The sequence below is a fragment of the Mobula birostris genome, chromosome 8, assembly GCF_030028105.1.
Source record: "Mobula birostris isolate sMobBir1 chromosome 8, sMobBir1.hap1, whole genome shotgun sequence".
Taxonomy (NCBI): domain Eukaryota; kingdom Metazoa; phylum Chordata; class Chondrichthyes; order Myliobatiformes; family Myliobatidae; genus Mobula; species Mobula birostris.
Genome location: NC_092377.1, coordinates 20880023 through 20899591, shown reverse-complemented (window position 1 = coordinate 20899591; position 19569 = coordinate 20880023). Strand labels below are relative to the sequence as shown.

General features: G+C 41.6%; 1 protein-coding gene across 5 annotated transcripts in view; it reads left to right on the top strand.

Annotated features, from left to right (window-relative positions):
* ltbp1 (latent transforming growth factor beta binding protein 1) overlaps nt 1-19569 on the top strand; it is a 452733-nt gene that overhangs the window by 88826 nt on the left and 344338 nt on the right. For all 5 annotated transcript variants that reach the window (XM_072264871.1, XM_072264876.1, XM_072264872.1 and 2 more), the window contains exon 4: nt 6368-6528. In XM_072264871.1, the coding sequence (XP_072120972.1) occupies nt 6368-6528 (161 nt within the window). The remainder of the gene's footprint in view (nt 1-6367; nt 6529-19569) is intronic.

Below are 19569 nucleotides of genomic sequence, written 5' to 3'. Positions count from 1 at the left end.
CGAAACTGTGCACAATACTCAAGGTGAGGCCTTACCAGTACCTTTATAAAGCTTCAGCATCACATCCGTGCTCTTATATTCTAGACCTCTTGAAATGAAAACTAACATTGCATTTGCCTTCCTCACCACTGACCTTTAGGCAAGTTAACCTCTAGGTTGCTTGGCATAAGGACTCCCAAAACCATTTGCATCTCAGATTTTTGGATTTTTTGCCTGTTTAGAAAAGAGTCTGTACATTTATTTCTTCTACCAAAGTACATGACCATGCATTTTCCAACATTGTATTTCATTTGCCACTTTCTTGCCCATTCTCCCAATCTTGTCTAAATCCTTCTGCAGATTTGACTGCTACTGGGTGACAGTCATTGGTGCAGCTCACCATGCTTTTCTTGAGCACCAGTAATCATGAAGAATTCACACCAGCCATTGTCTGAGTGTTCTGTAAATTGCAAGGTGTGCACATATCTGAAGTTGTCTCCTGTCCATCTTCCGTATTTAGCTTTAGGAAAGTGCTGGTGAAATGTAGTTTTGTGAATAAATGTCTTTGTGGTGACCTCATTGGTTCTGCTGCAGTGATGAGTGGGAGATTAGAATTCACTTGGGAAGTGTCCAATCTATACACACTAATTCCCTGTTCATACTGTCACGGTGAACGAACACGCCGTGATATCAGTACTTTTATTTGAGAGTCAATCCCCCCAGCCCTTTAATTCCCAGGCTGTTTTCAGCTCATTTTCTCCAAACCCCTCCATGTTTTCGGTAACTGTGTCAAAAATACCTGTTTCCCTTCTTCAAGACAGCTCGCTCTTTCATTCCCCTCCTTCCACTCTCAGGGTTCCTTTTTGCCCTTAGATTTCCTGTGAAGTTTGCCATTTCATGAAAGAAATTGGTCCCAGCTCTCTGCTGTTGCTAATTTTTAACTGAATTTAGGAAAACAGAAAGGTGATTTTGTTTATTCGCTTGAGTGCATAGGAGAATGACAACGGACTTGTGCAATCTGTCAGCATTGAATTGATGTATACAGCATGGAAAAGAGTTAACCATAGAACCATAGAAACTACAGCACAGAAACAGGCCCTTGGCCCTTATTGGCTGTGCCGAACCATTTTCTGCCTAGTCCCACTGACCTGCACACGGACCATATCCCTCCATACACCTCCCATCCATGTATCTGTCCAATTTATTCTTAAATGTTAAAAAAGAACCTGCATTTACCACCTTGCCTGGCAGCTCATTCCATACTCCCACCACTCTCTGTGTGAAGAAGCCCCCCCTAATGTTCCCTTTAAACTTTTCCCCCCTCACCCTTAACCCATGTCCTCTGGTTTTTTTCTCCCCTTGCCTCAGTGGAAAAGGCCTGCTTGCATTCACTCTATCTATACCCATCATAATTTTATATACCTCTATCAAATCTCCCCTCATTCTTCTACGCTCCAGGGAATAAAGTCCTAACCTATTCAACCTTTCTCTGTAACTGAGTTTCTCAAGTCCCGGCAACATCCTTGTAAACCTTCTCTGCACTCTTTCAACCTTATTTATATCCTTCCTGTAATTTGGTGACCAAAACTGAACACAATACTCCAGATTCGGCCTCACCAATGCCTTATACAACCTCATCATAACATTCCAGCTCTTATACTCAGTACTTCGATTAATAAAGGCCAATGTACCAAAAGCTCTCTTTACGACCCTATCTACCTGTGATGACACTTTTAGGGAATTTTGTATCTGTATTCCCAGATCTCTCTGTTCCACTGCACTCCTCAGTGCCTTACCATTAACCCTGTATATTCTACGTTGGTTTGTCCTTCCAATGTGCAATACCTCACACTTGTCAGTATTAAACTCCATCTGCCATTTTTCAGCCCATTTTTCCAGCTGGTCCAAGTCCCTCTGCAGGCTCTGAAAACCTTCCTCACTGTCTACTATACCTCCAGTCTTTGTATCATCAGCAAACTTGCTGATCCATTTTACCACATTATCATCCAGATCATTGATACAGATGACAAATAACAATGGACCCAGCACTGATCCCTGTGGCACACCACTAGCCACAGGCTTCCACTCAGAGAAGCAATTTTCTACCACCACTCTCTGGCTTCTTCCATTGAGCCAATGTCCAATCCAATTTACCACCTCTCCATGTATACCTAGCGACTGAATTTTCCTAACTAACCTCCCATGCGGGACCTTGTCAAAGGCCTTACTGAAATCCATGTAGACAATATCCACTGCCTTCCCTTCATCCACTTTCCTGGTAACCTCCTCGAAAAACTCCAACAGATTGGTCAAACATGACCTACCATGCACAAAGCCATGTTGACTCTCCCTAATAAGCCCCTGTCTATCCAAATGCTTGTAGATTCTGTTTCTTAGTACTCCCTCCAGTAACTTACCTACTACTGACGTTAAACTCACCGGCCTATAATTTCCCGGATTACTTTTCGATCCTTTTTTAAACAACGGAACAACATGAGCCGCTTTCTAATCCTCCGGCACTTCACCCGTAGACAGCGACATTTTAAATATTTCTGCCAGGGCCCCCGCAATTTCAACACTAGTCTCCTTCAAGGTCCGAGGGAACACCCTGTCAGGTCCCGGGGATTTATCCACTTTAATTTTCCTCAAGACAGCAAGCACCTCCTCCTTTTCAATCTGTACAGTTTCCATGGTCACACTATTTGATTCCCTCAATTCCATAGATTTCATGCCAGCTTCCTTAGTAAATACAGGCGCAAAAAACCTATTTAAGTTCTCCCCCATTTCTTTTGGTTCTGCACAAAGCCGACCACTCTGATCTTCAAGAGGACCAATTTTATCCCTTACAATCCTTTTGCTCTTAATATACTTGTAAAAGCTCTTTGGATTATCCTTCACTTTGACTGCCAAGGCAACCTCATGTCTTTTTGCCCTCCTGATTTCTTTCTTAAGTATTTTCTTGCACTTCTTATACTCCTCAAGCACCTGATTTACCCCCTGTTTCCTATACATTTCATACAACTCCCTCTTCTTCTTTATCAGAGTTGCAATATCCCTTGAGAACCAAGGTTCCTTATTCCTATTCAATTTGCCTTTAATCCTGACAGGAACATACAAACTCTGCACTCTCAAAATTTCCCCTTTGAAGGCTTCCCACCTACCAATCACATCTTTGCCAGAGAACAACCTGTCCCAATCCACGCTTTTTAGATCCTTTCTCATTTCTTCAAATTTGGCCTTCTTCCAGTTCAGAACTTCAACCCTAGGACCAGATCTATCCTTGTCCATGATCAAATTGAAACTAATGGCGTTATGATCACTGGAACCAAAGTGCTCCCCTACACAGACTTCTGTCACTTGCCCTAATTTGTTTCCTAACAGGAGATCCAATATTGCATCCCCTCTAGTTGGTCGCTCCATATACTGATTTAGAAAACTTTCCTGAACACACTTTACAAACTCTAAACCATCTAGACCCCTAACAGTATGGGAGTCCCAATCAATGTATGGAAAATTAAAATCCCCTACCACCACAACTTTATGTTTCCTGCAGTTGTCTGCTATCTCTCTGCAGATTTGCTCTTCCAAGTCTCATTGACTATTGGGTGGTCTGTAATACAATCCCACTAATGTGGCCATACCTTTCCTGTTTCTCAGCTCCACCCATAAGGACTCAGTAGACAAGCCCTCTAATCTGTCCTGCCTGAGCACTGCTGTAATATTTTCCCTAACAAGCAATGCTACTCCCCCACCTTTCATTCCTCTGCCTCGATCACATCTGAAACATCGGAACCCTGGAATATTAAGCTGCCAGTCCTGCCCCTCCTGTAGCCAAGTTTCACTAATTGCTACAACATCATAATTCCGCGTGTCAATCCACGCCCTCAACTCATCCGCCTTCCCCGCAATACTCCTAGCATTGAAATATATACACCTCAGAAGATTTTTACCACCACTCACAACCTTTCTATCAGCGGATTTGCTTAAACTTTCAATATCATTTATTTTCACCCCAGCCACACTGTCAGCTCTGGCACTGTGGTTCCCATCCCCCTGCAAATCTAGTTTAAAGCCTCCCCAATAGCACTAACAAACCTCCCTGAAAGGATATCGGTCCCCCTGTGGTTCAAGTGTAACCCGTCTCTCTTGTACAGGTCCCACCTGCCCCAGAAGAGGTCCCAATGATCCTGAAATCTGAAACCCTGCCCCCTACACCAGTTCCTCAGCCACTTGTTCCTCCTCCAGAGCATCCTATTCCTACCCTCACTGGCACCTAGCACAGGTAGCAATCCTGAGATTACCACCCTTGAGGTCCTGCTTTTCACCTTCCTACCAAGCTCTCTATACTCACTCTCCAGGACCTCTTCACTCTTCCTTGCTAAGTCATTGGTACCGATGTGCACCATGACATCTGGCTGATCACCCTCCCACTTCAGAATGTCATGCAATCGATCAGAGACATCCTTGACCATTTAGCAGTGACCATTAAACACCCATTTACTGAAATCTCATTCCAGTCTCCCCACGTCTCCCATCAATTCTCTCCAAATGTTACCATTCATCAACACACGAAAAGGCTAATAGACCTCCCAGTCCCAGCACCATGCATTCTTCCTCTATTTGCCTTACTCCGCAAAGTTGACTGCGAAATGATTCGGGATGAGGATCAATAAACCAGAACACAGAAAATTTTAAAGAAAAAATGGATGTTGGTGTTTTGGAACTCTGCTGACCACTAATCTTAACAAGTGTTGGATTAGGTTGAAGGGAAGCCGTCATGTTCTGCTTTGCCCTTCATGAGTTGTACAAGGCCTTGGTGAGACCACACCTGGAGTATTGTGTGCAGTTTTGGTCCCCTAATCTGAGGAAAGACATCCTTGCCATAGAGGGAGTACAAAGAAGGTTCACCAGATTGATTCCTGGGATGGCAGGACTTTCATATGATGAAAGACTGGATGAACTAGGCTTATACTCGTTGGAATTCAGAAGATTGAGGGGGGATCTGATTGAAACGTATAAAATCCTAAAGGGATTGGACAGGCTAGATGCAGGAAGATTGTTCCCGATGTTGGGGAAGTCCAGAACGAGGGGTCACAGTTTGAGGATAAAGGGGAAGCCTTTTAGGACCGAGATTAGGAGAAACTTCTTCACACAGGGAGTGGTGAATCTGTGGAATTCTCTGCCACAGGAAACAGTTGAGGCCAGTTCATTGGCTATATTTAAGAGGGAGTTAGATATGGCCCTTGTGGCTAAAGGGATCAGCGGGTATGGAGGGAAGGCTGGTGCAGGGTTCTGAGTTGGATGATTAGCCATGATCGTACTGAATGGTGGTGCAGGCTCGAAGGGCTGAATGGCCAATTCCTGCACCTATTTTCTATGTTTCTATGAGCATACAAGCAGTCAAGTAAATAACCCAGAGGCTTTTAACTGCTTAAGATCACCATAACCTCATGCACCATTACCCCCTGTGCACAGTCCATTTTGCACTGGTTCTCATTCTTGGTTCAGTTTCTCCCAAACTGCTGCAACTTCTCAGATTCACAGGATAAGTGTTGCAAATTCATACAGAAGTCTTTATCACAACAATAAGATTAAGGATTGTTCTGAATTCTTCCTTACTAAAAGAAAAATGTGGGTAGGGCAAACAACAGGAATTTTGCAGATACTGGAAATTCAAGCAACACACATCAAAGTTGCTGGTGAACACAGCAGGCCAGGCAGCATCTCTAGGAAGAGGTACAGTCGGCGTTTCAGGCCGAGACCCTTTGTCAGGTAGGGGACTGGTTGGAGATGGATGAGGCAATCGTAGTGGCTGTTTGTTATAAATACACTATGAGTCTTGTGTCAGTGGGATCCACATTAGGTTTCTGGTAATGCTGTGATAGGAGATTGTGGGAGAAAGGAGGTGGTGGAATGGCATATTTGTTGAGCTGCTGTCTTGCAGTTCTTGCAACCTGAGCTCAAACCTGACTTTCTGGTGTTGTATTTGTGGAGTTTGCATTATCTCCCTGTAAGTTGGTTTCTTCCCATACCACAAATTTGTGTGGGCTGGTAGGCTCTTTGGCCCTAAACTGTCTCTAGTGCATAAGTGATCGGTAAAACCTGAGGCATCCAGTGGGAAAGCAGGGAGAAAGCAATGGAATCATTGTAGGTTTAAGGTAAATAGGCACTGGATGATTGATGAACTTCAGTTGGTGTTTCTGTGCTCTGTGATTCTGACTTCACTGAAACATTTAGGTACTGTTTTCACACTTGAGCAGAGTGATGTCAAAGTTTAGTACAAAGGGATCTTCTCTCCTCATCATGAAGCAATGCTGGTTGCCTTTTGAATTTAAGTATGCTGTAATACATATGTATTTTTATTTTTATTGTTTTCTTCCCCTTATAGTTTGATGCCTCTGCCATCACAGCCACTGACAATGCTGATGCAGCGTAGCCAGTCTCAGCAGTTCACCTTCAAACCCAAGTATTACAGTCAGAAGTTTTATTCTGGAACACACGCCTCTGAAAGTTCCATTCGCCAAACTTCATCTGGATCCAGTTACCAAGGTTAGTTGTGCTGTTCGAGACTTCAAATGAAAAGGGCCATGCTTGGAAGTGACCTGATTAAATTCCGATAGGGATCTCTTTCTCTTGCGGTGTGCAAATGTTCTGTCACGATTACACACAACAATATTAGTATTTCTTGGCATTTCAATGTTGGGCATCCCATCATAAAACTCTGGGGACATCATAGTGACTAGCTTTTCTGTGTGGGCATTTTTATAGGCACCTAGAGCCTGTTAAAATTGCACTTAACAAGGAAAAAACTCATCCTTCTTTCAAAGCAAAATAATATTTTCTGTTATTTTCATAGTTATATATGTATAATCCAAGTGGAGAGATTTGGGGCTACATAGTCATCTCTGGATTAAAATGACAGCAACAAACCATCCATATCTTTAATTGTACGTAATATTGTTTTAGTCTCCTTCGAATCACTGCTTCTCATTGTGCAATCTGAGTACCCCTTGTACAATTTGATCTTTGATGTTGGCACATTCATTGTTCCTGCCAAAGGCAGAGTTTAAATGAAGTCTTTGCTTCCCAGTCCCCAAAATAAACAGATCAGATAAATACTAAAATGCTTTTCACTTAAATACACCAGCATATCTGAGATTGGGTGATGTTCATGGAGGCCTTATTAATGTTCGCTTTTAATTCATTCTTACCCGGATACTTTTATGGCTGCTGTAGAGGAAAATACTTTTGAGTGAAAGATTTTGATAGACAATGGGTTAATATTGGTTTAATTTAATATAAGGGTTAATATTTGCTGTAAAAAAGAATCTTGATAGCAGGTTAACATCCTCAGGAGGTAAATGGTATTGGTGAAAGCAGGAGAGTCTCTGATAAGATTGCACTTCTTATTTTACCCTTTTCTCAGGATGCTTATACATCGGAGCCTTTGTCGGCAGATTGTAATCAAATTTAGTTAGTTTTCAAACACAATACAATTTCCTTACCCTTTTCTGGCCAGAGTTCACCTCAGTCTTTGAAGTCCCTATTGTCCTTTAATTTGACTGTCCAGTAGACTCCCTGTGGATCTCGGACCCTGTCTTCCACGTACCGTCTTGCCCCTCTCCAGGAGTTCCGGGATGGTCATCGGCTGGGCAGGCCCATCGTCTGCACCGGGCTTGTCTCCCCTGGAGACTCACGGCAGCTCACGGTCAAACATTCTTCCCGAACGCTTCCCAAGCATAACTTATATTGTCAGAGAAATTTAGTATCGCCGGGGTTCGCTCGGATCTTGTATCTATAGGAATTCTTTCCTCATTGCGAAATTGTTAGGGAAATCAATTAGCTAAGGAAATTCAATTAAAGTTGATTGCAAATAAATTAGGCATGGACTTCGAAGTAAAGAGAGCTTTATTCACGATATCGTGGGGAGTGGAACCACAAACAGTGGGTTTCGAACTCCAAGTAATACCGAGAGCACTGCTCCTTTTATACATGTACAAATCGATTGCAAAAACAAAGGCTGTTTGATTAACCTTGTGAATTAGGAAAGATAAGCCAGGTTCACATGTAGTTCTCTTGTGATAATCTATACCCATAGCAACAGCCAAAAGTTAAAAATCCAGTCCTGTGTACAACTTTGTATTAACAAACAGTTTGTCTCATATACTTGAGTCTAATTCTTACAAGATAAGCAACTGCAAATATTTATTCTAAGGGTCATCTCTGCTGAAAGCCAATGCTATATCTCTAACAAGCTAAGCTGCAAGATAGTTTCCATACTCAAAAAGCCAATATTAACCTTTATCTATCAAAATCTTTAATTCACAGTATATTTCTCCACAGTCTAGAGTGCAGAGAGGAATAGTCACTTCTCTTGTTACTCTCAATGACCATGTTGCTATAAGTGACTTGCATTCATTTTATAAGGATAATTTATATTCATACTCCCTTCATTCACTGCCGTCACTTGGAAGCATTGGAAGAAATTGACGCAATTTCTGTTTCCTCTGCTCCTGAATGAGATTACTTTCTAAGTAAATCAACCTTATTGCTGACTGAGTAATATTCTCCACCCATTTTTCCTTACACATAAGGACTGTATTCCTTAATACAGTAGGCCTGTTCCTTTGTGAGCTGGATCACACTGAAACAGACCCACAACTGTAGTAAGGTGAGTCTGCGTTTCCTTAAAGCAAGATAGGCTAACTTGTGCAAAGGCATTATCATGGATTTGAAAGTGGGACATTTTGGTTTGTGTTCACTTGCTGTCCACTCACCCATTGACTTTTAAGGGAACTTGGTTAGGTTTTCAATATACAGGATACAAATGTGGCATGGTATGATACTAAGAAAGTATTGGTCACTGTGGTGCGTGACTCTTTGCTGAGTATCAACTTTGGTATGAATATGATTGCCAAGAGTTTGACAGAAGTGGAAACCATTCACGATACCACAGCCCTCACCATTCCTTGCTTGTCCTGCTCAGAAGCTTAAGCCTTAGAGTAAAGCAATAAATGAACACTTGTGTTTAACTTGGAGAGAAAGATATTTTGAGAGTGACGTTCTGTTCAATGCATGTTATCACTGCTGTTATCTGATTCTGTTTTTGACAGGCTTTTCTTTTGCTTTCCTTTCTGTCCTGTTCAATGCACAATTCTTAACTTAAAGCTGCTTGTATATATTTCAATGTTACAGTCGAAACCTCGACTGTACTCTTTTCCATAGATGCTGCCTGGCCTGCTGAGTTCCTCCAGCGTTTTGTGTGTGTTGCTTGGATTTCTAGCATCTGCAGATTTTCTCTTGTTTGTATATATTTCTGTTTTTCAAACATGAATGGCTTTACTCTAGTGATCAGAGAAGAGGTCACTCATTTCCTAGTGTAAGATACCAGTGCTTACCAACATTTTAAACTAGTTTTGTGAAAGGAAAATCTGTTGCAGTCGGATAATACTCTACAGATTCACTGAGAAACATGAGTAAAATTCAGTTACTGGCTGTTTGCTAAGTTAATTTTAATAGATCTGTTGATTTTTCTGTTTTATTCATTCTGTTAAGAGACAAATGGAAGCGTGCATGTAGAACTTTTCAGGATATGCCAAAGTACCTACAAACAAAACAGCAATATTTTTGAAATCTTCTATTAGTGAAAGCATATCTACAGGTTATGAGAGGGGATCTCATTGAAACCTATCGAATATTGAAAGGCCTAGATAGAGTGAACATGGAGAGGATGTTTACGATAGAGGGGGAATTCAGGACCAGAGGACACAGCCACGGAATAGAAGGCTGTCCCTTTGGGATCATCAAGATTCTTCAGATATCGAAAGGTTCCTGATTAGTACAGACATTAAAAGTTATGGGAAGAAGACAGGAGAATGGGGTTCAGGGGGATAATAAATTATCCCCATTGACTACTGCTCTCTGACTTCTATGGGCAAGCCAATTTTGAACCCAACTGGCCAATTCACTGGGGATCTCATGCATCTTAATCTTCTGGATGAGAACCCCACAAGGGATCTTGTCAAGTGCCTTTCTAAAATCCATACAGACAATATCCACAGATCTGTCTTCATCAGTCACCTTTGTCAACTCCTGAAAAATCTCAGTCAAGTTAATACTCACCCACTAGATCCATACTTATCCTTATTGAAGCTTACTTATGGAAGGCAAATGCAATGTTGGCATTTTTTTCCATGGGAATTGAATATAAAACCAAGGAGATAATGCTAAGGGTTTATAGGATACTAGTCAGACCACACTTGGAATATTGTCAACAGTTTTGGGCATCATACCTCAGAAAGGATGTGTTGTCATTGGAGAGAGTGCAGAGGAGGTTCACAAGGATGATTCCAGGAATGAAGGGGTTAACATTTGTGGAGCGTTTAGCAGCTTTGGGCCTGTACTCGCTGGAATTTAGAAGAATGCGGGGGAATCTCATTGAATCTTACGGAATGTTGAAAGGACTAGACAGGGTGGACGTGGAGAGGATGTTTCTTATGGTGAGGTATACAGAACCAGAGGGCATAGCATCAAAATTGAGGAGTGACCTTTTAGAACAGAGGTAAGGAGGAATTTATTTAGCTAGAGAGTGGTGAATCAACAAAATAATTTGCCATAGCCTCCTGTGGAGGTCAAGACCGTGGGTATATTTAAAATGGAAATTGATAGTTTCCTGATTGGTCAAGGCATCAAAGGATATGGTGAGAAGGCAGGTGTATGGGGTTGAGTGGGATCCGGTATCAGCCATGACGGAATGGCGGAGCAGACTTGATGGGCTGAATGGCCTAATTCTGCTTCTATGTCTTATGCTCAAATTTAAATTCAGAAATCAGCTGAATATTTTAAAATTTCCTATTGGGATTTTAAAAGGGGGCTCAACCTGCTATTAATATACAATTGTCCGAACCACAATGTGAACTTTGCCAAGTGACTTTCTATCATCTTAAATTCTAGTTCCAATTTCAATGTTTCCAATTTTAAACAAAAAAACATTGTTGTTTATTTACTTAGGACTTTCTGCATACCATTTCATGAGCTTCCAATCCTACAGACTTTTCTCACATGGAATGTTTGTTTATAAATGTCAAGAAATTTACTATAAAAATAATTAGGTGATTAAAAAATTACTCCTTTGCCATAATGACTAGAGGGCACAGCCTCAGCATACAAAGATGGCCCTTCAGCACAGAGATGAGGAGAAATTACTTTCAATAGTGGGTGATAAATATCTGGTATTCATGCCAATAACTTGTGGAGGCCAAGTCATTGGGTATATTTAAAGTAGAGGTGATAAACTCTTGTTTAGTATGGGTGGAAAGCAGGAGAATGGGGTTGGGAGGGATAATAAATCAGCCATGATGGAATTGCTTAGCAGGCTCAATGAGCTGAATGGCCTAATTCTGCTCCTATGTCTTATGGACTCCATAATCCAGGTTTTGAACTCTGGACTCACCGATTATAGAACCCTAAACGTCCTCACTGCTCTGAGGGCCTGTCATCCAGTGCCAGTGTTACTGGCATTCGAATGCAGAGCTGAGGCTTACACATAGACCTAGACTCCAGCATGTCCTTCAATTCCCCCACATCGCTAAACCCTAACCTAACCCTCAACTCCCTGCTCTGTATCCAAAGCCATGCCAATGAATCTAAACTAACTAATTAAACCTGAGCCATGACCTCAATGGAGACAGTAGCTCGGCGCCATCTTGAATTGGGGAATCTCAAATACTGAAGTGGAAATATTACATCACTGGGTATAAGACACTTGGGGATTTCCTCAAAATGGGTGTGAGAGGTTCATTGTAAATACATTCAGAACCAACCAAGAATAATTATTTAATAATTGTTTTCTATTTTCAACTTATGTATATATTTTAATATTGTGAATTTGTTTTGTTGGCATAGACACTCAGTGGCCACTTTATTAGGTACCTGCTATGTTTAATAATAGTAACAATTCAACAAATGTATGTTCACAACCTTTCGCTGTAGCCCATACATTTCAAGGTTCAACATGTTGTGCATTCAGAGAAGCTCTTCTGCATGCCACTCTTGTAATGAATGGTTATTTGAGTTACTGTCGCCTTCCTATCAGGTCGAACTGTTCTGACCATTGTCCTCTGACCTCTCTCATTAAAAAGCATTTTCACCCACAGAGCTGCTGCTCACTGTATTCTTTTGTTTGTTGTTTTTCACACCATTCTCTGTAAACTCTAGAATCCATTGTGCGTGAAAATCCAAGAAAATCAGCAGTTCCTCAGATTCTGAAATCACCCTGTCTGGCACCAGCAATCATTCTATGATCAATGTCACTTAGATCATATTTCTTCCCCATTCTGATGATTGGTTTGAACAACAATTGAACCTCTTGGCCATGTCTACATGCTTTTATGCATTGAGTAGCTGCCACATGATTGGCTGATTGGATATTTGCATTAAATGCAGGTGTGTAGGAGTACCTAATAAAGTGGCCACTGAGTGTATTTCCTGTCTGTAGAATGTTCATATTTCAAGAATTGTGAATTTGATGATAGATTTCAAGTAGGTGGGTAACCTGCAATTCCCTTTTTCTGCCACCTTCCCTCCAATAATTAACTTTGCCAGTATTTGTCCATTGAGTGGTATTTGATCATTGCACCTTTTAGCCAGGGCTCAATAAGTTCCACTCTTGCCAATGTGTGTTCAATCCCCACTCCAGAGCTCCTAGACTGTCGGCTCTCATTGTGGAACAGTAGCAGAGAGAGTGATGTACTTTTTTTTCAAATGACCTGATAGATCAAGACGCTGACTACCACTTGACTGGATGTGAAAGTTTTCAAGGCACCACTGGAAGAAAGCCGGGGAGCTATCCATGGTGCCTGGGCCAATATTTATTCTTCAGTCAACATCACTGAAACTTTTTTTTAGCTTTTGTCACTTCAGTGTGTGTGTGTGTGTGTGTGTGAACTTGCTGTGTGCAAATTAGTGACGTCTATACATTGGAAATAATATCTGACTGGTTGCGAAACTATTGGGCTTTTCTCTGAAAAGGTATAATATGAAAGACTCAATATGAAAGATTCTGTCCTTTGTCAGTCTGTCCTTTTAGTCCGTCCCCAGTCATCAGATGGGAAGTAATACACATACACTAGGTGCTCATCTGTGGCTGACATGGAGGAATTTAGGGCTGCAATGAAGGTACTCCATCTCTCGTGGAGTTCAGGACTTCCTTCATCATGTCAGTAGCTTCCTCGTGGTTTCCACCATTGTTAGTTGTGCAAGTCTCGGGTGGAGACTTGGGAATACCGTCACACTCAGATGCAGAAGGATTCTGCATTGCTGTTTCTATAACCGTTCTGTTTCACCAGTCAGGGTTGTTAGCCCTGAGCTGAACCTCTGAACCTGGAGGACTGGTGGACCACTCTTAGTCTGTCCTCTACCCTTTGACCTGTTTGGTAGGGATGACCCTACCAAGATCCAAAGCATAAAGCGCTGATCCCGGCCAACATCGCTCCCCGGGTCATTGACTCACTTAAAACACGCCAAGGTTGTGGAGGCGGGATGAAATCGGAGACAGTCAAGTAGCTTAGGTGAATTATTTAAAAAAATAATATCAAATAAGTTGACAGATTTTTTGCCCAGCAGATGCAAATATTATCATTTGACGAAAGGCTGAGAAAACTGGTATTTCAAAAGATGAAATTTCTCATGGGAAATGCACAATGCTTTCTTTCCCATGCAAAGCAGATGGATATCTCAAGATGCAGTCTCATGTAAGCAATGTCAGTTGCTCACTTAGAAGGCAGGAGTTTGAGATCTACAAATGTAATAAGTAGCACTCACAACACGCTGGAGGAACTCAGCAGGTCGGGCAGCATCCGTGGAAGAGAACAGTCGACGTTTTGGGCTGGAACCCTTCGTCAGGACTGTAGGGGGAAGGGGCAGAGGCCCTATAAAGAAGGTGGGGGGGAGGGTGGGAAGGAGAAGGCCGGTAGGTTCCAGGTGAAAAACCAGTAAGGGGAAAGATCAAGGGGTGGGGGAGGGGAAGCAGGGAGGTGATAGGCAGGAAAGGTGAAGAAAGCACAATGGGTAGTAGAAGGAGGGGGAACCATGAGGGAGGTGATAGGCATCTGGGGGAGGGGCAGAGTGAAACAGGGATGGGGGAAAGGAGGGGGAGGAAATTACCGGAAGTTGGAGAATTCGATGTTCATACCAAGGGGCTGGAGACTACCCAGACAGTATGTAATAAGTAGACTTGGATGACCTTATGAATTACTGGGATAGATCATATTGCTGATAGATTATATTGAGCCTCATATTAAATTTTCTTCACATCACTCAACCTGTGGCATTGTACTCCCATCAGTTTGGGAAACAGATGTGAAATGCTTATGTTGGTTGGTAATTGGCGTTTTTCTCACACTTTCTGATACTACATGAAAGTAACCATCTGCATAAGAAGTAAGGACTATGACATGAGGCAGAACAGATGACTCATGAATGACTGACCTTGGAACAGAGCCATTTTGTTACTGTGGCCACATTAAAGAGCTTTCAGGTGATAAATAGTTGACACCACATGCTGCAAGCATCGTGTGGCTTCCATGCTAGATCAAATTTGGGAGAGGGATCAACTTCAAAGGCTAATTTTCTGGAAACATTAGCTGAGACAGAGATGGCTGATGAATATATAGATACTTCTGCAGTTCAAACTGCAAACACTTTAAAACATTTTCGTGGAAGGAATGACCTCTAGACTTTTCATTTTGTTTGAATTTTGCACTAAAACTGTATTCAGGGTCATCCTTTAACACATCTTGTGCCGATCACAATCTTCTCTTTAATGGCAAACTTTATTAAGTATATTCAATGATTATATACAAGATCGGCTAGGGTGGCTGAAAGCAAAATTATTGAATCAGCTTTTATGCATAATTTAGTAAAGTTTCAAGTTATTTGCATACTAAATCATACATGAATTAATTTGAGTAGAAAATATCTTGTATTCACAAAAAAGTTAGATGTCTCTTTTTGTGAGATGTAGTTTTTGATATATTACTAAAATTGGTTTAAAGTTCAGAGTTCAAGATAAATTTATTATCAAATATTGTAAAATATGCTACCTTGAAAATCATTATTTTGAAGGCATTACAGGATCAAGAAACAACCAAAGTGCAAAAGAAGACAAACTGTGCAAATAATAACAGATTATACTGATGACAATCATTGTAAATATTCCTTGAAAATGAGTCCATACATTGTAGGTTCATTTCAGAGTAGTGATGATTGAAATTATCCACTCTGGTTCAGGAGCTTGATCATTGTAGGGTAATAATTGCTCTTGAACCTGGGTGGTATGGGGTTTCCTGCCCGAAGGCAGTAGCAAGAAGGGAGTGGGATCTTTGATGATAGATGCTGCTTTCTTTTGGTATCGTTCCATGTAAATGTATTAGGTGGGGAGGGCTTTGCCTCAATCCCCAAAATGGACTCTTGTGCAGGCAATATATGTTACAGAAGAATGAAATGAGGGCATACTGTGCTGTGAAATACCCCTAGTTGAAAGATTAACTAACATACTAAAAGATTCTGTGAGCAGATAAAGAGTAAAAGGGAGAGGTGGTTAGGTCTGTATTTATCATTGAAAAGGACATGGAAGCTAGTTAGTTCGGGGGAGGGAACATTGAGATGCTAGATCACATTAATGTTACATGGGAGGACTTCTGGAGGGCTTGAAACATATCAAGGTAACATCCCTTGTACAAGATTAGGAGAGTCTGAGAATGTCATATCTTCGTTAGCCATGGTGAAGTACCAAAAAATGAATATAGATAATGCTGTGCCTTTATTTAAGAATGTGGCAAGAATAAAGCAAAGAATACAGACTGGTAAACTTTACATCAGTGGTGGTAAAGTTGCTGGAAAGGATTCTGAGAGATAGGGTATATTTGTATTTGGGAAGATAAGCACTAATTAGGATTATGGCTTTGTGTGTGCAAAATCATGAATTTGATGGAGTTGTGTTTTCGATGAGGTGACCAAGACAGTTGTTGAGTCCAGGGCAGTAGACATTCTGTTCATGGACTTCTGAAAGGCCTTTGACTAGGCTGTCGTGAAAGGTTAGGAAACGTAGAATTGAAGATGAGCTAGCCATTTGAAAACAAAATTGGCTTGGTGGTAGGACAGAAGGGGTAGTTCCACACGGATCGGTGCTGGGTCCTCTGTTATTTGTCTTATAACACCAAAATTGGGAGTGTGGTGGACAGTAAAGGAAGTTATTTAAGATTACAGTAGGATGTAGATCAAATAGAAAAGTGTGTAAGGAATGGCAGATGGAATTTGACTCTGACAAGTTCAGAATGATGTACTTTGGGACGTTAAACTAGAGAAGGACATACACAGTGAATGGCTGGGCCCAAGTGTTGAAAAGACTGATGTTCGGTTGTAAACAAGGTGAAATAAAGTGACAACACATGCAGATAGTGTAGTTCAGGAAGTGCATGGTATGCTGACCTACATTAGTTGAAGCACTCAGTGTCAGGATTGGGACGTTACAGAACACTTGTTAGACAGCACTTGGGGTATTTTGTGCAGTTCTGGTCATCGTGCTACAGGAATTAAGCTAAAGAGGATGTTTTCTGGATTGGAAGACTGAAGTTATAAGGAGAGAGGAGGTAGGCTTGGTCTGTTTCCCCTGGGGCAGAAGAGGTGTGGTGATGGAGAGACATAATATTATTGAGAGACATAATATTATGAGATAGCCAGAATTTGATTCCTATGGTTGAAGTGTCCAAAACGAAATGGCATATGTTTAAGGGGAAGGTTTTAAAGGGGGTCCAAGGGGTAATCTTTAACATTTTATGCATAAAGAGCAGTTGTTTCTGAAAAAACTGTCAGAAGAGGTGGTGGTGGCAGGAGGAGGAATAATATTTTAAGAGATACCTGGACATTTGAATGATCAGCGTATAGAGGGATCTGGAATCAATATTATATAAGTGGGATTAGTTTATAAAGTCATTATTGTCTGCAAAGTCACAGTAGACCGAAGAATCTGTTTCTATGCTGTAAACTCTATGAAACTCTGTCCAACCATCTTCTGATGATCTCCATATTTAGAACAAAAATTGAGTCCATTATTATTGTCCATTTCTGCTGTCGTGTTGTAATGTACCGGAGTGAATTCTGCACTTGATATGGCTGACTTGATTTGAGCAAGGGTGTAAAATGGCTGATACTAACAGCAGATCTTTTTTAATAGTTTTGAAGTTGCTGGCAAGATAGAATTTATTGCCTGTCCTGAATTACCATTAAGAATGTGGTAGGCCTGTTGATAAGGAGTTCTAGGATCGAGATTCAGTGAAGCTGAAGGAATGGTGATGTATTTCTAAGTCAAGCTCCTGTCAACTTGGAAAGGAACCTGCTCTTGATTAGACCATAAGACCATAAGACAAAGGAGCAGAAGTCGGCCATTCGGCCCATCGAGTCTGCTCCGCCATTTTATCATGAGCTGATCCATTCTCCCATTTAGTCCCATTCCCCTGCCTTCTCACCATAACCTTTGATGCCCTGGCTACTCAGATACCTATCAATCTCTGCCTTAAATACACCCAATGACTTGGCCTCCACTGCTGCCTGTGGCAACAAATTCCATAGATTCACCACCCTCTGACTAAAAATATTTCTTCGCATTTCTGTTCTGAAAGGGCGCCCTTCAATCCTTAAGTCATGCCCTCTCATACTAGACTCCCCCATCATGGGAAACAACTTTGCCACATCCACTCTGTCCATGTCTTTCAAGATTCGAAATGTTTCTATGAGGTCTCCCCTCATTCTTCTAAACTCCAAGGAATACAGTCCAAGAGCGGACAACCGTTCCTCATATGTTAACCCTCTCATTCCCGGAATCATTCTAGTGAATCTTCTCTGTACCCTCTCCAGCATCAGCACATCCTTTCTTAAATAAGGAGACCAAGACTGCCCACAATACTCCAAGTGAGGTCTCACCAGTGTCTTATAGAGCCTCAACATCACATCCCTGCTCCTATACTCTATTCCTCTAGAAATGAATGCCAACATTGCATTCGCCTCTTCACTACCGACTCAACCTGGAGGTTAACATTAAGGGTATCATGTACGAGGACTCCCAAGTCCTGTTGCATCTCAGAACTTTGAATTCTTACCCCATTTAAATAATAGTCTGCCCGTTTATTTCTTCTGCCAAAGTGCATAACCATACACTTTCCAACATTGTATTTCATTTGCCACTTCTTTGCCCATTCTACCAATCTATCCAAGTCTCTCTGCAGACTCTCCGTTTCCTCAGCACTGCCGGCCCCTTCACCTATCTTCGTATCGTCAGCAAATTTAGCCACAAAGCCATCTATTCCATAATCCAAATCGTTGATGTACAATGTAAAAAGAAGCGGCCCCAACACGGACCCCTGTGGAACACCACTGGTAACCGGCAGCCAACCAGAATAGGATCCCTTTATTCCCACTCTCTGTTTCCTGCCAATCAGCCAACGCTCTATCCATGTATGTAACTTTCCCATAATTCTATGGGCTCTTATCTTGTTAAGCAGCCTCATGTGTGGCACCTTGTCAAAGGCCTTCTGAAAATCTAAATATACAACATCCACGGCATCTCCCTTGTCATACAACATCTCCCTTGTCTAGACTACGGGTAGTTTCCTCAAAAAATTATAATAGGTTTGTCAGGCAGGATTTTCCTTTAAGGAATCCATGCTGAGTTCTGCCTATCTTGTCATATGCCTCCAGGTACTCAGTAACCTCATCCTTGACATTCGACTCCAACAACTTCCCAACCACCGATGTCAAGCTAACAGGTCTATAATTTCCTTTTTGCTTCCTTTCCCCCTTCTTAAATAGCAGAGTGACATTTGCAATCTTCCAGTCCTTCGGAACTATGCCAGAATCTATCGACTTTTGAAAGATCATCGCTAATGCCTCCGCAATCTCCACAGCTACTTCCTTCAGAACACGAGGGTGCATTCCATCTGGTCCGGGAGATTTATCTACCTTTAGACTATTCAGCTTCCTGAGTACTTTCTCTGTTGTAATTGTGACTGCGCACACTTCTCTTCCCTACCACCCTTGAGGGTCCGGTATACTGCTGATGTCTTCCTCAGTGAAGATTGATGCAAAATACTCGTTCAGTTCCTCTGCCATCCTCTTATCTTCCATTACAATTTCTCCAGCATCATTTTCTATCGGTCCAATATCTACTCTCGCCTGTCTTTTACTCTTTATATACTTGAAAAAGCTTTTAGTATCTTCTTTGATATTATTTGCTAGCTTCCTTTCATAGTTAATCTTTTCCCTCTTAATGACCTTCTTAGTTTCCTTTTGTAAGGTTTTAAAAACTTCCCAATCCTCTGTGTTCCCACTAATTTTTGCTTCCTTGTATGCCCTCTCCTTTGCTTTAACTTTGGCTTTGACTTCTCTTGTCAACCACAGTTACGTCCTTTTTCCATTCGAAAATTTCTTCTTTTTCGGAATATACCTGTCTTGCACCTTCCTCACTTCTCGCATAAACTCCAGCCACTGCTGCTCTGCCGTCTTTCCCGCCAGTGTCCCTTTCCAGTCAACTTTGGC